The sequence below is a fragment of the Archocentrus centrarchus genome, chromosome 21 (genome assembly GCF_007364275.1).
Source record: "Archocentrus centrarchus isolate MPI-CPG fArcCen1 chromosome 21, fArcCen1, whole genome shotgun sequence".
Classification (NCBI taxonomy): domain Eukaryota; kingdom Metazoa; phylum Chordata; class Actinopteri; order Cichliformes; family Cichlidae; genus Archocentrus; species Archocentrus centrarchus.
The window spans coordinates 4,744,434-4,760,977 of record NC_044366.1 but is presented as its reverse complement, the minus strand read 5'-3'; the positions used below and the strand labels follow the sequence as shown (position 1 = coordinate 4,760,977).

At 41.3% G+C, this 16,544-nt stretch overlaps 3 protein-coding genes and 1 long non-coding RNA gene across 4 annotated transcripts; 1 reads left to right on the top strand and 3 right to left on the bottom strand.

Annotated features, from left to right (window-relative positions):
* Positions 1 to 1,414: 1,414 nt before the first annotated feature.
* On the bottom strand, positions 1,415 to 2,612 carry LOC115800486 (uncharacterized). The gene is made up of 3 exons (XR_004021680.1): positions 2,408 to 2,612; positions 2,151 to 2,318; positions 1,415 to 1,887 (listed from the first exon to the last, which is right to left on the bottom strand). It is a non-coding gene; the product is annotated as an uncharacterized LOC115800486 (long non-coding RNA).
* A 3,705-nt stretch (positions 2,613 to 6,317) lies between these two features.
* Positions 6,318 to 7,232, bottom strand: LOC115800481 (period circadian protein-like). The gene is made up of 3 exons (XM_030757867.1): positions 7,163 to 7,232; positions 6,828 to 7,073; positions 6,318 to 6,564 (listed from the first exon to the last, which is right to left on the bottom strand). The coding sequence occupies exons 2-3, from the start codon at positions 7,036 to 7,038 to the stop codon at positions 6,533 to 6,535; spliced, it is 243 nt and encodes an 80-aa protein (XP_030613727.1). The 5' UTR covers positions 7,039 to 7,073; positions 7,163 to 7,232; the 3' UTR covers positions 6,318 to 6,532.
* A 781-nt stretch (positions 7,233 to 8,013) lies between these two features.
* On the top strand, positions 8,014 to 9,515 carry LOC115801292 (sterol 26-hydroxylase, mitochondrial-like). The gene is made up of 3 exons (XM_030759072.1): positions 8,014 to 8,407; positions 8,812 to 8,993; positions 9,344 to 9,515. The coding sequence occupies exons 1-3, from the start codon at positions 8,168 to 8,170 to the stop codon at positions 9,345 to 9,347; spliced, it is 426 nt and encodes a 141-aa protein (XP_030614932.1). The 5' UTR covers positions 8,014 to 8,167; the 3' UTR covers positions 9,348 to 9,515.
* Positions 9,516 to 13,076: 3,561 nt separating this feature from the next.
* LOC115801009 (protein kreg-1-like) lies at positions 13,077 to 14,306 on the bottom strand. The gene is made up of 4 exons (XM_030758693.1): positions 14,094 to 14,306; positions 13,966 to 14,010; positions 13,613 to 13,929; positions 13,077 to 13,352 (listed from the first exon to the last, which is right to left on the bottom strand). Exons 1-4 carry the CDS (start codon positions 14,110 to 14,112, stop codon positions 13,317 to 13,319), a joined length of 417 nt encoding a protein of 138 aa, XP_030614553.1. The 5' UTR covers positions 14,113 to 14,306; the 3' UTR covers positions 13,077 to 13,316.
* Between the last annotated feature and the right edge of the window lie 2,238 nt (positions 14,307 to 16,544).

Genomic DNA, 16,544 nt, shown 5'->3' with positions numbered 1-16,544 from the left:
GGTGACCCACATGGATGAGCAAGTTAGTTACCAGCCACGAGCCAAGCGAAGTAGAGACCAGAGGTCTCCCTACTACGGTTAGGAGCCGCGATCTGGTCGAGGTAACACACTATTGCGGGATAGGGGGTTATTGTTGTCTGGGAAAGATGAAAGATTATTTCAAAGTATTTAGATACACGTATTACAGCGTCAGTGACCCTATGGCCTTAGCGGAGGTTTGCGCTCTCTGAGTGCTTCTAGTTAAATATATATCACACCTGGTGCTATTAACATGAGTTTCAATGGAGGTTTTGTTGTGTTGGGCTGGCAACTGTCAGTCAGATCTAACAACCCTGTGGATGGGCGGTGGTTATAACCTATTCAGCTTCAGTGCAAATTACGGCAGATGGAAAGGAAAAGGTCAAAGCCATCAGGTGCGCAGTTTAGGAAAAAGAGAAAAGAACAACAGGAGAAATAAGCAAAGATGAAGGTAAGCAGAAGCTGTGTAATATTTCAGTTTCTTCCATGTTTTTTCAAATAAAATTTAAAAGAAATTCTGAGTGTGCCTGTGATGGTGGGGAGACCTTCTGTTAAAACCTGTCTGTCAGACCATGGCAGAAAGCTACATGCACCACACAGCAGGTGCTCATTAACCCCCAAGTGGAGTAGTGCGGTAGGCGCTGCTGCGCGATTGCTATGGGGGGTTGGGGTGGGGGTGGGAGGGCGCCGGCAGGGATGCTCGCCCAGGGCGCCAAACAGGCTAGGACCGCCACTGAGTAGCAATATTGTGCAGCGAAGGAAAGCAGTCCTTTATACATAATCTTTTACTTAGGTTCTCAGTCATCCAGGTCATGGTGGTCTCAAGACCTTGAAACACATCCAGAGACTTCATGTATTACAGTAAGGTGTGTGGGAACACCTGCCTTAAAATGCATTATCTGGGTTCATGCTGTATCCTTCAAATAAGAGCGTTAATAACAGTAGTAGTAGTAGTAGTAGTAGTGTAGTAGTAGTAGCGATGATGGGGCAAAAAACAAATTAATTAATTAAAGTCCTTAAATCAGTGTGCAAATATTAATCACCAAGTACTGCAAAATGTGATTAAACTATTAGTTTAATTATATGTAGTTCACTACTTCCCAGTACTGCACGGACTAGAGAAGCAATACTAGACCAACACTGAAACAGCTCTGTTTGATATACTGCAGATATACTATAAACACAGTTAGTTTTGCAGATGCAACAAAATCAAATGCTGCATAAGCACAAAAATATCAGTACTAACGATGTGGAACGAGTTAGCCGACTTGTTTTTTTAATCAATTTCGTTTTTCCTGCTAATACTTTGTAATATTCAATATTACTTCAAGGAATATTTGCACTAAGCGATTTTCTGCTTCAAAAAGGAATGAATGAATCTTCACCACAGACTGCACAGGTTTCTATTAATTTTATAAATGTGAAAATCAGAGTTGGTGGCTCAGTGTAACTATGTAAACAGTTGAAATGCACACACTATCATGGGATCAGGGTCACAGCAGAGGCAGTTTCAGGGTGTGATGTGCTGCTGGGAGTTGACTGGATGAGTTCAGTCAATTTTGCCTGGATAAATAAAGATCCTAGTGTGGATATATGACCAAACAAATTAATAAAAAACAGGAAGATGGGATAAAATGTCATAAAGATGACACTTTCATCACTTTTATTTATTTTCTGACAAACACTGGATAAAATCATGTCTGTAAAGGTTCACAATGATCTAAAATAACTTTGTCAGCTCTGTTAATTCTTAATTAAATCTGTTTGTAAAGAAACTGCAGGCAGTCAAATGATAAGACAGGAGCATGAAGGTCTCCAGGTTCACGTCGAACACTGTTCATCTAGTCGGAGTCGCTGCTGCAGGAACTGCTGGAGGACAACAGACAACATGAGTCATGTTAGTAATCTGGAAAACCCACACAAGGCTCAGTGTGTGACTGTTTGTCTGCATTAACTCTGAGACTAAAAAAATAAAGGCTGTCACACAGGCCCTCAGTAACATTTTTGCCAAAACATGATGAAAAATGCATCTCTGTGATTTCCTGTCACTCACTGTAAAAGTCCACATTTGGTTGTGTTGTACAAATTGCTCATTACATTTTAAATTTGCAGTGCGGTGCACTCAGTCTTACCCCATGGCTGTCCTTTCCTTTTAGTGGCCATGTCCGTGGCCATGTGCGTGTCCGTGTCCGTGGCCATGTGCGTGTCCGTGCCCGTGCCCGTGTCCGTGCCCGTGTCCATCATGTTTATCTTCATTGTGTCCGTACATTTTGCTACTTTACCAGAAGAAACTGCAGATTCTGAAAAAGAAACATAAAACAGACTTTAGATTAAAACCTTTGTTGAACACAAAGACGAGCCTTTTGCAGAGTATCACAGGTGAACGTACTGAGCGATGAAACCAGATCTACAGATGCAGGGGTCTCCCGCTGCTCCTTTTTATGTGCTGAGCTGAAGCAGGGGCAGGGTCTGAGCTCCTATCAGATTATTTTCTGCTTCATGACCTACATCGGTGGGCGTGTGTACATAATTGTTAATATACAGAGAATTGCTGCTATTTTCTGTTTTTCAGACCATTCTCTGTAAACCCCACAGATGGTTTGAGGGAAAATCCCAGCAGATCATTAGATTCTTAAATACTCAGACCAGCCTTCCTGACACCAACAACCATGCCAGGGTCAAAGTCACTTAAATCACCTTTCTTGCTTTTATGCTTTCTAACATAACATTTCATATCAGGCCATCTTTTTAAATTGTTACATAATGAAGAAAGGGGAAATATTTACATGTGGAGCAACCATAAAGATGTAGGGTAAACATTGATCATTAAAACTCAGCTAAACACTGCATATAGGTTTAAAATGTTATCACCCCATTCCCAATCTTCCCCATTCTGATGCTCACTTTGAACTTTAGCAGGTCATTTTTGGGACCTGGGATGCTGCCATGTGATTGGCTGATTACATGTTTGCTGTAAAGAACAGGTAAACAGGTGTACCTATTGATTTTAACTATAAGTCATAATGTTCTGTTACAAGCTCTTGACCTGGCCTGACACAACGCCAGCAGGGGCTGCAGAGAGAGTCAGCCATCATGCGTGTGTGTGTGTGTGTGTGTGTGTGTGTGTGTGTGTGTGTGTGTGTGTATTGACTTGGAATTACCCAGCTATACTTTATAACATAATACTTCATTACATATTTTTAAATTGTTACATAGTGAAATATTTCCATGTGAACCAACCATAAAAATCTAGGCTTAACATTTATGATCAAAACTCAGCTAAACACTGCATATAGGTTTAAAATGAGCTTACAAAACTTATCTAATCAACCCTGCAGGTAATATAATATGAAGCCATGACGTCTTTATAACATGAAGGAGCCTGATTTTTGAGGACTTTGTAAGGAGAAGGATTTTAAATGCAATTCTGGATTTTACAGGGAGCCGATGAAGCGAGGCTAAAATGGGAGAACTATGAGCTCTCTTTCTGGTCCCTGCTGGTGCCACTGTGGAACACTTTTCAGGGCGCTTTTAGGACAGCCTGATAATGAGAAATTACAATACTCCAGCCTCACAGTAACAAATGCAAGAATTAGTTTGTCACTCTGAGACAGGATGTATTCATCCTCATATCATTACATACTTTCAATACTGCTGATATTTATTTAAACTGTTTCTCTCTGATTGAGCTTTCTAACTTCAGTAGGTATGTCCTCCAAACCATCAGGCTCAGGCTTTCTCGCATGTTCAGCACGTACCACCTGGTGGCATATTACACTGTTTGTTCATTGGCTGTCATTAGCAGCTCGTATTGGAGCTTTGTGAAAAATAAAATGCGGCTTGTAGCTGGGCACAGCTGTGATTACTCAGCTCATGGTTCGTCACTTGCAGACTCTTAACTCTGATTCAAGGGGTTTAACAAAAGTGCTGCATTAACTGTTCAGGAATTACAGCCATTCTCATACACAGTCTCCCAGTTTCAGAGGCTCAAAAGTAATTGGATAACTAACTGATAAGCAGGTTTGTGTCCAGGTGAGGCCTATTCCTTCATTATTCTATGATAAATGAAGCAGATAAAAGATGTGGAGTTGATTCCAGCTGTTCACTGAAACTTAAAATACTAACTCATCTGTCACTGTCCCACAGGTCCCCTTCTCACTCTCTATATATTCTTGATGTGAGTGTGTGTAGAAGGGTCCCTTTGTCTGTGGGATGGGCTGGAGGTGTATCCCCTCACCTGCCTGGACCAGTTCTCCATCCATCCATCCATCCATCCATTTTCACACTGTGGTCAGGTTGCATGGAAAGTCTAGTTCTGCTAAAGCAGAACTTTAGCAGGTCATTTTGACCATGTCAGCATGCCAAAATGCGCTGGGACGCTGCCATGTGGCTGATTATATATTTGCTTTAAGGAACAGGTAAACAGGTGTACCTATTGATTCTAACTACATGTCATAATGTTCTGTTACAAGCTCTTGACCTGGCCTGACAGCGTGGGTTCTAAATAAATTCAGTAATGTTTGTTTGTTGTGATTGAGTTGGAATTGCCCAGCTTTTCTTTCTAACATCATATTTCATATCAGGCCATCCGTCCTCATTTTAAAATCAGATATTAGATCTGTATATGATGTAAAGCTATGCTTTTTTATATTGTGAAACCTGTTATTTACAGGTTGCATAAAAATACTGCAGTTTAGTGCAGGATAAACAGGTCATGTATATTCACTGCTGTACTGTGGTGAATTTACACTAAAGCTCAGGTAATAGACCTAGGTTGCTGGGGGGAGTTCCCACAATGCACTGAGTGTTTTTTTCTTCACTCTGTTCATACACCACTCTGCCTTTAATCATTAGTTATTGTTAGTTATTATTAATCTCTGGCTCTCTCCCCCAACCGGTCACAGCAGATGGCTGCCCCTCCCTGAGCCTGGTTCTGCTGGAGGTTTCTTCCTGTTAAAGGGAGTTTTTCCTTCCCACTGTTGCCAAGTGGGTCATTTTGATTGTTGGTGTTTTCTCTGTATTGTTGTAGGGTCTTTAACTTTACAATATAAAGCACCTTGAGGTGACTGTTGTGGTATATATATAAATATATAAATAATATTGAATTGAATTGAACTGGGGCAGCACGGTGGTTAGCACTGTTGCCTCACAGCGAGAAGGTCCTGGGTTTGAATCTGTGTGGAGCTTGCATATTCTCGTGTCTGTTTGGGTTCTCTCCGGGTACTTCGGCTTCCTCCCACAGTCTAAAGACGTGGGGTTAGGTTAATCAGTGATTCTAAATTGCAATAGTTGTCTGTGTCCCTGTGTTAGCCCTGCAACAGACCCAGGACAGGCTCCAGCCACCCTTGGAACCCTCACTGGATAAGCGGATAAAGATGGATGACTTAATTGAAATTAATTGATATTCTTAATAGTAGCAATATTGTGCAGCGAAGGAAAGCAGTCCTTTATACATAATCTTTTACTTAGGTTCTCAGTCATCCAGGTCATGGTGGTCTCAAGACCTTGAAACACATTCAGAGACTTCATGTATTACAGTAAGGTGTGTGGGAACACCTGCCTTAAAATGCATTATCTGGGTTCATGCTGTATCCTTCAAATAAGAGCGTTAATAACAGTAGTAGTAGTAGTAGTAGTAGTGTAGTAGTAGTAGCGATGATGGGGCAAAAAACAAATTAATTAATTAAAGTCCTTAAATCAGTGTGCAAATATTAATCACCAAAGTACTGCAAAATGTGATTAAACTATTAGTTTAATTATATGTAGTTCACTACTTCCCAGTACTGCACGGACTAGAGAAGCAATACTAGACCAACACTGAAACAGCTCTGTTTGATATACTGCAGATATACTATAAACACAGTTAGTTTTGCAGATGCAACAAAATCAAATGCTGCATAAGCACAAAAATATCAGTACTAACGATGTGGAACGAGTTAGCCGACTTGTTTTTTTAATCAATTTAGTTTTTCCTGCTAATACTTTGTAATATTCAATATTACTTCAAGGAATATTTGCACTAAGCGATTTTCTGCTTCAAAAAGGAATGAATGAATCTTCACCACAGACTGCACAGGTTTCTATTAATTTTATAAATGTGAAAATCAGAGTTGGTGGCTCAGTGTAACTATGTAAACAGTTGAAATGCACACACTATCATGGGATCAGGGTCACAGCAGAGGCAGTTTCAGGGTGTGATGTGCTGCTGGGAGTTGACTGGATGAGTTCAGTCAATTTTGCCTGGATAAATAAAGATCCTAGTGTGGATATATGACCAAACAAATTAATAAAAAACAGGAAGATGGGATAAAATGTCATAAAGATGACACTTTCATCACTTTTATTTATTTTCTGACAAACACTGGATAAAATCATGCCTGTAAAGGTTCACAATGGTCTAAAATAACTTTGTCAGCTCTGTTAATTCTTAATTAAATCTGTTTGTAAAGAAACTGCAGGCAGTCAAATGACAAGACAGGAGCATGAAGGTCTCCAGGTTCACGTCGAACACTGTTCATCTAGTCAGAGTCACTGCTGCAGGAACTGCTGGAGGACAACAGACAACATGAGTCATGTTAGTAATCTGCAAAACCCACACAAGGCTCAGTGTGTGACTGTTTGTCTGCATTAACTCTGAGACTAAAAAAATAAAGGCTGTCACACAGGCCCTCAGTAACATTTTTGCCAAAACATGATGAAAAATGCATCTCTGTGATTTCCTGTCACTCACTGTAAAAGTCCACATTTGGTTGTGTTGTACAAATTGCTCATTACATTTTAAATTTGCAGTGCGGTGCACTCAGTCTTACCCCATGGCTGTCCTTTCCTTTTAGTGGCCATGTCCGTGCCCGTGTCCGTGTCCGTGGCCATGTGCGTGTCCGTGGCCGTGTCCGTGTCCGTGGCCGTGTGCGTGTCCATGGCCGTGTGCGTGTCCGTGTCCGTGGCCGTGCCCATGCCCGTGTCCGTGCCCATGCCCGTGTCCGTGCCCGTGTCCATCATGTTTATCTTCATTGTGTCCATACATTTTGCTACTTTACCAGAAGAAACTGCAGATTCTGAAAAAGAAACATAAAACAGACTTTAGAATAAAACCTTTGCTGAACACAAAGACGAGCCTTTTGCAGAGTATCACAGGTGAACGTACTGAGCGATGAAACCAGATCTACAGATGCAGGGGTCTCCCGCTGCTCCTTTTTATGTGCTGAGCTGAAGCAGCGGCAGGGTCTGAGCTCCTATCAGATTATTTTCTGCTTCATGACCTACATCGGTGGGCGTGTGTACATAATTGTTAATATACAGACAATTGCTGCTTTTTTCTGTTTTTCAGACCATTCTCTGTAAACCCCACAGATGGTTTGAGGGAAAATCCCAGCAGACCATTAGATTCTTAAATACTCAGACCAGCCTGCCTGACACCAACAACCATGCCAGGGTCAAAGTCACTTAAATCACCTTTCTTGCTTTTATGCTTTCTAACATAACATTTCATATCAGGCCATCTTTTTAAATTGTTACATAATGAAGAAAGGGGAAATATTTACATGTGGAGCAACCATAAAGATGTAGGGTAAACATTGATGATTAAAACTCAGCTAAACACTGCATATAGGTTTAAAATGTTATCACCCCATTCCCAGTCTTCCCCATTCTGATGCTCACTTTGAATTTTAGCAGGTCATTTTTGGGACCTGGGACGCTGCCATGTGATTGGCTAAATACATGTTTGCTGTAAAGAACAGGTAAACAGGTGTACCTATTGATTTTAACTATAAGTCATAATGTTCTGTCACAAGCTCTTGACCTGGCCTGACTGTGTGTGTGTGTGTGTGTGTGTGTGTGTGTGTGTGTGTGTGTGTGTGTGTGTGTGTGTGTGTGTGTGTGTGTGTGTGTGTGTGTTGAGTTTAGTCTCTCTCCTCCCACTTTCCTGTCTCTGCAAACTGTCTAATAAAGCTGCAAACGGCCAAAGAAAAAAAAAAGCAGTCATCTTACTGTGTCAGATGTGCGTTTGGTTCCTTTTCCATTCATGGTCCTTTGTGGCTTCTTGTCTTTGTTGACCTGGGCTGGAAGGGTTAAATATTCAGCGAGATGTAGTCCCTCCCTGCTCGGCTAGTCTCTTGGAGCTCTGTGCATTTGCTGTTTTGCCCTCATCATGGCTGCATGGCTGTTGAGGAGACTTGTGACTAGAAATGACAGCTGGCTGCTGCATTGCCCTATTTCCCAGACCCCAGTCTGCTCCAGAGGGGTGTCAAGGGCCTCTCCTGCCTCGGGGGCCCTCTCCACCATGCAGGACAAGCCTCGGACAGCGGAGGATCTCCCACGTGTCAGCTTCTTGGAGCTTCTTTACAGATTGGTGTTTCAGGGTTTCTACAACCGTTTGCATGAGCTTCAGGTAGGCTGCAGCGTGTGTGATCTTTAAAATATTCATGCTTGTTTCAGCCTGAGTCCAAAAATGTTGTGTTTTCCACATGGTGCATTCCAGAAACCCAAATGACAAGTATGGTCTTTTATTTGAGAGCTAATGGGGTTACAAGTGAATGAATAGAAAATATTAGGCTGGTTGTGTTACCTTCAGATCACATCGGGTTGTCTCAGCTAACTGACACAGAGGCATGGGCTGTTTTCTCTCTGTGTGGGTTCACATTCAGTCACTCTAACATGCTCTGACCTATGACATCTACTCACTGGCTCAAATGTGGCTCATCGGTCTTTTAAATTATAGATTGAGGTCATCACCTTTGTCATGTTCACATTATAAGAATGCTGCTCTATCTTTATTACTTTGTCTACCATCAGCTCTATGAGAAGCAGCTATATGGGCCCATTTACAGAGATGGAATCGGGTCAGTATGCTTGAACACCCCGGAGCTTGTGGAAGAGATCCTGAGGAAAGACGACAAATTCCCTTGCAGAGGAGACATGGGCGTATGGAGAGAATATCGTGACATGAGAGGATTCGGCTACGGACCTTTCACAGAGTGAGACCACCAAACAATGCTGCACTTCCGTGTCCCACTGCTAAACAAAATTCTTAGTCGGTGTTAACCTTCTGATACGTGACAGCTTTCCAGGGAAAGACTTTTGCTATGTGAGTGGAAATGATTGTTTTTGACCTATTTGGGTGAAATAGGTTCCTCTCAGGCTCGGAGAGGAATCTGAAAAATGTTCATACCCCACAAGTTGCAGTATTAAATAGTGACAATATCAAGGACTGTCGCTTTCTTCAAATTGAAAATGAGCTAATGTGTTCTGTTGAAAATAAAATATTTTTGTTTCTAAATTTTTGCACGACTAGTTTAAAAAAATTAATTTTCTGCACTTGTTTTAGCTAAAAAGTTGATTGACAAGAAGATGGAGCTGATTGAGCAGCGCGTGAACAACCACCAGGATGTGGAGGGTGAATACCTGACATACCTCCTCTCAAACACACAGATGAGCATTAAAGACGTGTATGGCAGCGTCACTGAGCTTCTCTTAGCTGGAGTGGACACGGTAAATGAAATCCCAATATTAGTAATAAAAAACATGCAAAAATGCTTTGTGTAATAAATGTTATCACCCCATTCCCAATCTTCCCCATTCTGATGCTCACTTTGAACTTTAGCAGGTCATTTTTGGGACCTGGGATGCTGCCATGTGATTGGCTGATTACATGTTTGCTGTAAAGAACAGGTAAACAGGTGTACCTATTGATTTTAACTATATGTCATAATGTTCTGTCACAAGCTCTTGACCTGGCCTGACACAACGCCAGCAGGGGCTGCAGAGAGAGTCAGCCACCATGCGTGTGTGTGTGTGTGTGTGTGTGTGTGTGTGTGTGTGTGTGTGTGTGTGTGTGTGTGTGTGCGTGTGTGTGTGTGTGTGTGTGTGTGTGTGTGTGTGTGTGTGCGTGTGTGTGTGTGTGTGTGTGTGTGTGTGTGTGTGTGTGTGTGTGTGTGTGTGTATTGAGTTGGAATTACCCAGCTATACTTTATAACATAATACTTCATTACATATTTTTAAATTGTTACATAGTGAAATATTTCCATGTGAACCAACCATAAAAATCTAGGCTTAACATTTATGATCAAAACTCAGCTAAACACTGCATATAGGTTTAAAATGAGCTTACAAAACTTATCTAATCAACCCTGCAGGTAATATAATATGAAGCCATGACGTCTTTATAACATGAAGGAGCCTGATTCTTGAGGACTTTGTAAGGAGAAGGATTTTAAATGCAATTCTGGATTTTACAGGGAGCCGATGAAGCGAGGCTAAAATGGGAGAACTATGAGCTCTCTTTCTGGTCCCTGCTGGTGCCACTGTGGAACACTTTTCAGGGCGCTTTTAGGACAGCCTGATAATGAGAAATTACAATACTCCAGCCTCACAGTAACAAATGCAAGAATTAGTTTTTCACTCTGAGACAGGATGTATTCATCCTCATATCATTACATACTTTTAATACTGCTGATATTTATTTAAACTGTTTCTCTCTGATTGAGCTTTCTAACTTCAGTAGGTATGTCCTCCAAACCATCAGGCTCAGGCTTTCTCGCATGCTCAGCACGTACCACCTGGTGGCATATTACGCTGTTTGTTCATTGGCTGTCATTAGCAGCTCGTATTGGAGCTTTGTGAAAAATAAAATGCGGCTTGTAGCTGGGCACAGCTGTGATTACTCAGCTTATGGTTCGTCACTTGCAGACTCTTAACTCTGATTCAAGGGGTTTAACAAAAGTGTTGCATTAACTGTTCAGGAATTACAGCCATTCTCATACACAGTCTCCCAGTTTCAGAGGCTCAAAAGTAATTGGATAACTAACTGATAAGCAGGTTTGTGTCCAGGTGAGGCCTATTCCTTCATTATTCTATGATAAATGAAGCAGATAAAAGATGTGGAGTTGATTCCAGCTGTTCACTGAAACTTAAAATACTAACTCATCTGTCACTGTCCCACAGGTCCCCTTCTCACTCTCTATATATTCTTGATGTGAGTGTGTGTAGAAGGGTCCCTTTGTCTGTGGGATGGGCTGGAGGTGTATCCCCTCACCTGCCTGGACCAGTTCTCCATCCATCCATCCATCCATTTTCACACTGTGGTCAGGTTGCATGGAAAGTCTAGTCCACCTTGGATTCACGCCTCATTTGTGGTCTTGGGGCACTGCCACGCCATCTTGTGGTATAACAGCCTAATAACTTTTACGGCACTTCTTGTTGCACTGGGACCAATTGCTGACTACTTGTATTTAATATTATTCCACTGTTGCTCTGTATGCTGCATAATTATTATTTATATATTACAAATGGCATATTTACTAGTCTGTAATTAGGTGCATTTGCATAGTTATGCAAAAATCTACACCTTTTGGATGAAAACAGCATGTCCAACGTGTCCAAAAGCAGGTCAGACTAGATTGGATATGACGTGCATTGCCACTTTGTCCCACCCTCTGCAATGTCATGGACATGACATAGTTTTACCATGTGTATGATACTGAAATACATTGTTTTTCAGCGGGCTTGTGTAGATGGGGCTGAAAAAGCAATGCATCCCAAAAAAATAATATTCAAATTCAACCCTTCAGCATTAATAATGGCTAGGCTCAGGTGACAATGAAGCACTATGGGGGGCAACATCTAATTTTGCTTAGGGCCCCTTGGGCCAGCCCTGCGCCTCACTCACTGTTTTAATCTTTTTTTTTTTTTTTGACTGTTTAATTCACACTCTGTCTACGTATAGCCCTCCCTTATTCTTGGTCTTTCCCAGATCCTACTGTTGATGTCCCTTTCTGATTAATAGTTTGACTTTAATTCTTATTTCTAAGGCATAACGTTTGGCTTTAGGCGTCGGTTGAATTCCTGTTTTTATTTCTTCATTTTTCTGTACATTTCATTGTTATGTTTGTTTATGTTCCTAGCACCCTGACTGTTTCCCTCTCTGTCTGGCTTCAGTATTTGCTACTTTAGATTTGCTGGTTTAGTCTGAGTCTTCTTGTCTCCAACTTTCTTCTGGTTACTTCCTGTTTTGTTTTGAAGCTTTATTTCCTGTCTCTTTATTTCTTTTTTGTGATCTGTCTGTGTAAATATGAAAGTCTGTCTACACATTCGTTAAACTTTTGTCTTATTTAAACCTTTATTTAACCACACAAACACATTATGAACACTTTCTTATTTACAACATGTCCATGCTACAGTGTTGTTTGGTCTGTGACTTTAGTCTGTTAGGTGGTTGCTATGAAACATGATGACTTCATAATATCTGATATAGATAAGAACCTTCAGGGACCATGTGTGGTTGCTCAACTCCTGGTTGTGTAGGAGGAGATCGCGGAAAGACATACAGAGATTTCATGTATTACAGTAAGGTGTGTGGGAACACCTGCCTTAAAATGTATTATCTGGGTTCATGCTGTATCCTTCAAATAAGAGAGTTAATAACAGTAGTAGAAGCGATAGTGTGGAGAATGAAGGGGGAAGGGTCAAAAGGTAATTAAAGTCCTTAAATCAATGTGCAAATATTAACCACCAAAGTACTGCAAGAATAATTAAACTACTAGTTTAATTATATGTAGATCACTACTTTCCAGTACTGCACTGAGTTTTAGAGAAGCAATACAAGACCAACACTGAAACAACTAGAGTCCTGTTTGTATTCTACCTTTTATACCGTGGGTTTTATCTACAATGGATACTTTAAAGATCATTATTTTCCTTCAGCAAAGGAATGAATGAATCTTCACCACAGACAGCACAGGTTTCTATTAATTTTATAAATGTGAAAATCAGAGGTGGTGGCTCAGTGAAATTCCTGTGTAAACAGTTGAATTGCACAGGCTATCATGAGATCAGGGTCACAGCAGTGGCAGTTTCAGGGTGTGATGTGCTGCTGTGAGCAAGGTGTGGCTGACTGAACGAGTTCAGTCAACCTTACTTGGGTAAATAAAGATCCTGGTTTGGTTATATGACCAAATAAATTAATAAAAAACAGGAAGATGGGATAAAATGTAAACACATGACACTGTGGTGTCAATTTAAAATAACTGACCAGGCACTAAAATCACTTTTATTTCTTTCCTGACAAACACTGGATAAAATAATGCTTTTAAAGACTCACAATGATCTTACATAACTTTAAAAACATTGCTACCTTGACAGATAATAGATTAAACCAGCTTTTTCTGACAAAAATTAAACTGCTTTTGTCAGCTCTGTTTATTCTTAATTAAATCTGCTTCAAAGCTGACATATAAAGAAACTGCAGGCAGTCAAATGACAAGACAGGAGCATGAAGGTCTCCAGGTTCACGTCGAACACATCTAGTCAGAGTCGCTGCTGCAGGAACTGCTGGAGGACTACAACAGACAACATGAGTCATGTTAGTCATGTGCAAAGCCCACACGAGGCTCAGTGTGTCACTGTTTTATCTGGATTAACTCTGGGACTAAAAAATAAAGGCTGTCATGCAGGTCTTCAGTAACATTTTGTCAAAACATGATGAAAAAAAGCATTTCTGTGATTTCCTGTGACTTACTGTAAAAGTCCACATTTGGTTGTGTTGTGCAGATTTCTCATGTTACACTTTAAATTTGCAGTGTGGTGCACTCAGTCTTACCCCATGGCTGTCCTTTCCTTTCTTGTGACAGTGGCCATGTTTGTGATCATGCTTGTGCTTATGCTTGTCCTTCTTCTTGTCCTTTTTCTTGTCCTTGTGTCCGTGTCCATGTCCATGATCATGCCCGTGTCCGTGCCCATGCCCATGCCCATGCCCTTGGCACGATCCATGGCCTTGAGAAAAACCAGGACCAGGTCCGTGTCCGTGGTGGCCTCCATGTGGGCCGTGGGGCTGAGGAGGATAAGTTGGTGGGACTGCGCCTGGAGGACACTGAGGGAAACCCCCCTGTGGAGGGTAACCTCCCTGTGGAGGGTAACCTCCCTGTGGAGGGTAACCTCCCTGTGGAGGGTAACCGCCCTGCGGTGGATGGTTTGGGTGACCAGGTGGGTACGGGTTTCCTGAAAAAAAGGAGAACAGAGGAATCAGCTGAGGGGGCGATGCACATTCAGCCTGCATTTTGTTTTAAAAAAGTCGTGCTTACCTTGGTTGTGTCCGTACATTTTGCTGCTTTACCAGGAGAAACTGCAGATCCTGAAAAAGGCGTCTCCTGCTGCTCCTTTTTATGTGCAGCTGAAACAGGGGCTGAGTCTGAGCTCCTATCAGACCATTTCCTACTTTATGACCTTCATGGGTGTGAGTTTGTGAATAATCGTTAATAGTCAGCAGACTCGATTTTATAAGGACACACACCCACATGCCCACATCACCTATTTTTCCCTGCAGTTAGAGATTCTTTATTACTATTATTTGCATCCCTGTGAAACATTTGAATACTTTGGGGCATGTGTTATTGCCAAGGGGGCCGAGTATTTGCACCTATTGGATGTCCAGTCAACACACAGGAGCATGGGTGTGGGTTTTATATAATTATTGAAGGAGACACGTTACATTTCTGCTGAATTTTGTCCCTTTTCTGCATCAGTTTATAATGAAAGTTTCGTAAATGCAAAGCACTAGGTGACAATTCAACACTATACTGTACAGTGCTCCACTTTTTTCAAATTTTTACTTGTTTAGGAGGATAAATGCGTGTAATATTTGGAGAGAAATGTCTTCTGCATCCCCTTGAAATCTACACTGATGCAAATGAGGATCTTTTTCTCACAGAAACTCATATTTCTTGAATTTTACATGCTTTTTTATAAACAAAACACCACCCACTGAAATTATGCCAGATTAGCAACATGCATGAAAGTTTCTGTCCACAGGCTGAAGAGCAAAGATTAGATGGCACCAAAAAGTGTCATAAACTGCGATAAAAACCAAATTCAAGTGACTGCACTGGGAGCTGCAAGGTGTGTAACAATTACCAGGAAAAACACTGCAGAACAAAGGTCCAACCTTCCCTGGGTAAATAAAGATAAGGCCACGGAGTAATTAGAGCCAATGAGGTCAAATCTAAAGAGGCACAAATGTACAGACTGGCTGTTTTTAAGAACACTTATTGTGATTGTCATTCAACACAGCCACAGTTAGCAACAACCTTCTGCTTGTTGCATTTATTATAATCTGCACCATAATCTGGCTACAGTAATATCATGCGGTCAAATGTGACAGCAACTCGGTGCATTTAGGCATGCAGATATGGTGAAGATGAACCTGCTGAAGTTTAACCTGAGCATCAGAATGAGGTGATTTAAGAGACTTAACATAACCCAAGCTAAACCCCCCCACAGCATCCAGGAGGAGCTGTCCCAATAGATAAGCAGCTGTTTTGTCTACATCACCACAACGCCAGCAGGGGCTGCAGAGAGAGTCAGCCACCATGTGTGTGTGTGTGTGTGTGTGTGTGTGTGTGTGTGTGTGTGTGTGTGTGTGTGTGTGTGTGTGTGTGTGTGTTAGAGTAAATGAAGCAATCCTGTCATTGTTCTCAAATTCAAATTTATTACCACAGAGGTTAATGCAACACAAACATTTTGTGGTTTGCATGTTCCAAAAGCTCACTTACATTTCTTGGGCCAAAAACACATTTGTACTTGAGTTAACACAACATTTTCCATCTTACATATCTAACATCCATATCATGTAAGAGTGTGAGGAAGATTTCCAGGTGGAAACTTATTTCGTGCAGAAATCCTCATCTAGTCAGAGTCACTGCTGCAGGAGCTGCTGGAGGACTGCAGGAGGGAAGGACACAGATGTTATTAGATATTTTAAAACACTTTGAAGCAAACTGTTTTGCTTTGTTTCTGTTTTGTACAGTGTAAAAATGACAGCATTAGATCCTCCAGTTTTTGGTTCAGTGTGACTGGATCCAATAAGGATGTTGGAAAGTATTTGTTCTTTTCCCATAAATTTCCTCAAGTCTGAACAAGCAGTGAAAGAATTAGTGCTGAAAGTAGTATTGCTGAAATAAATCATCTTTAAAAAAACAGAAAATTCCAGAGATCAGTTTCCAGGAAGGCTTGAACAAACTTGTCATGCGTCTTGCCTCACTGCTGCACTACTGAATCCTACCCCATGCTAGGCCTTCCCCTTCCTGTGCTGGTGCCCATGAACGCTCATAGCTGTGGATACTGGCTTTGATGACCTTTCAATTCACTCTTCTGTTTTTTGTCTTTACAAAGTCCAGGCTCCTTTGTTCACCAGTCAGCATGCCAGTTTGTCTGCTGTCTGAGCTTTTTTCTGCTACAGACGAGTCCCTGAGGTGGCCGAAAGCAACAATGCTGAAGGTGAACCTGGAGTAGCAGCTGTGAAAACTAAAACAATGCAAAAAATGTTCTTTAAAGCTCAGAGAAACTGCAGAGTTAGATCAAAATATGAAAGGGGTTCATGACTTTGGGCAAACACATGATGTTGCTCATGATGTTGACAGACTGTTTTTATAATAAATGACCGCACACACAGTGGAAGAGTCTGCTCTTTACTGTCACCGAGTGCTGCTCATAGGGGATCTCTGATTGTTCTTTGGTTCTCTTTTGAATATTGTTGC

Bases quoted from the DNA above. Each gene is read 5' to 3' on its own strand.
- LOC115801292 (XM_030759072.1), top strand. From the start codon at position 8,168: ATGGCTGCATGGCTGTTGAGGAGACTTGTGACTAGAAATGACAGCTGG. The intron at 8,408-8,811 runs GTAGGCTGCAGC...GTCTACCATCAG, and splicing joins ACCGTTTGCATGAGCTTCAG to CTCTATGAGAAGCAGCTATA.
- LOC115801009 (XM_030758693.1), bottom strand. The intron at 13,930-13,965 runs GTTACCCTCCAC...CTCCACAGGGAG, and splicing joins AAACCATCCACCGCAGGGCG to GTTACCCTCCACAGGGAGGT. The intron at 13,353-13,612 runs GTAAGACTGAGT...TGTCTGTTGTAG, and splicing joins AAGGAAAGGACAGCCATGGG to TCCTCCAGCAGTTCCTGCAG.
- LOC115800481 (XM_030757867.1), bottom strand. From the start codon at position 7,038: ATGGACACAATGAAGATAAACATGATGGACACGGGCACGGACACGGGC. The intron at 6,565-6,827 runs GTAAGACTGAGT...GTTGTCCTCCAG, and splicing joins AAGGAAAGGACAGCCATGGG to CAGTTCCTGCAGCAGTGACT.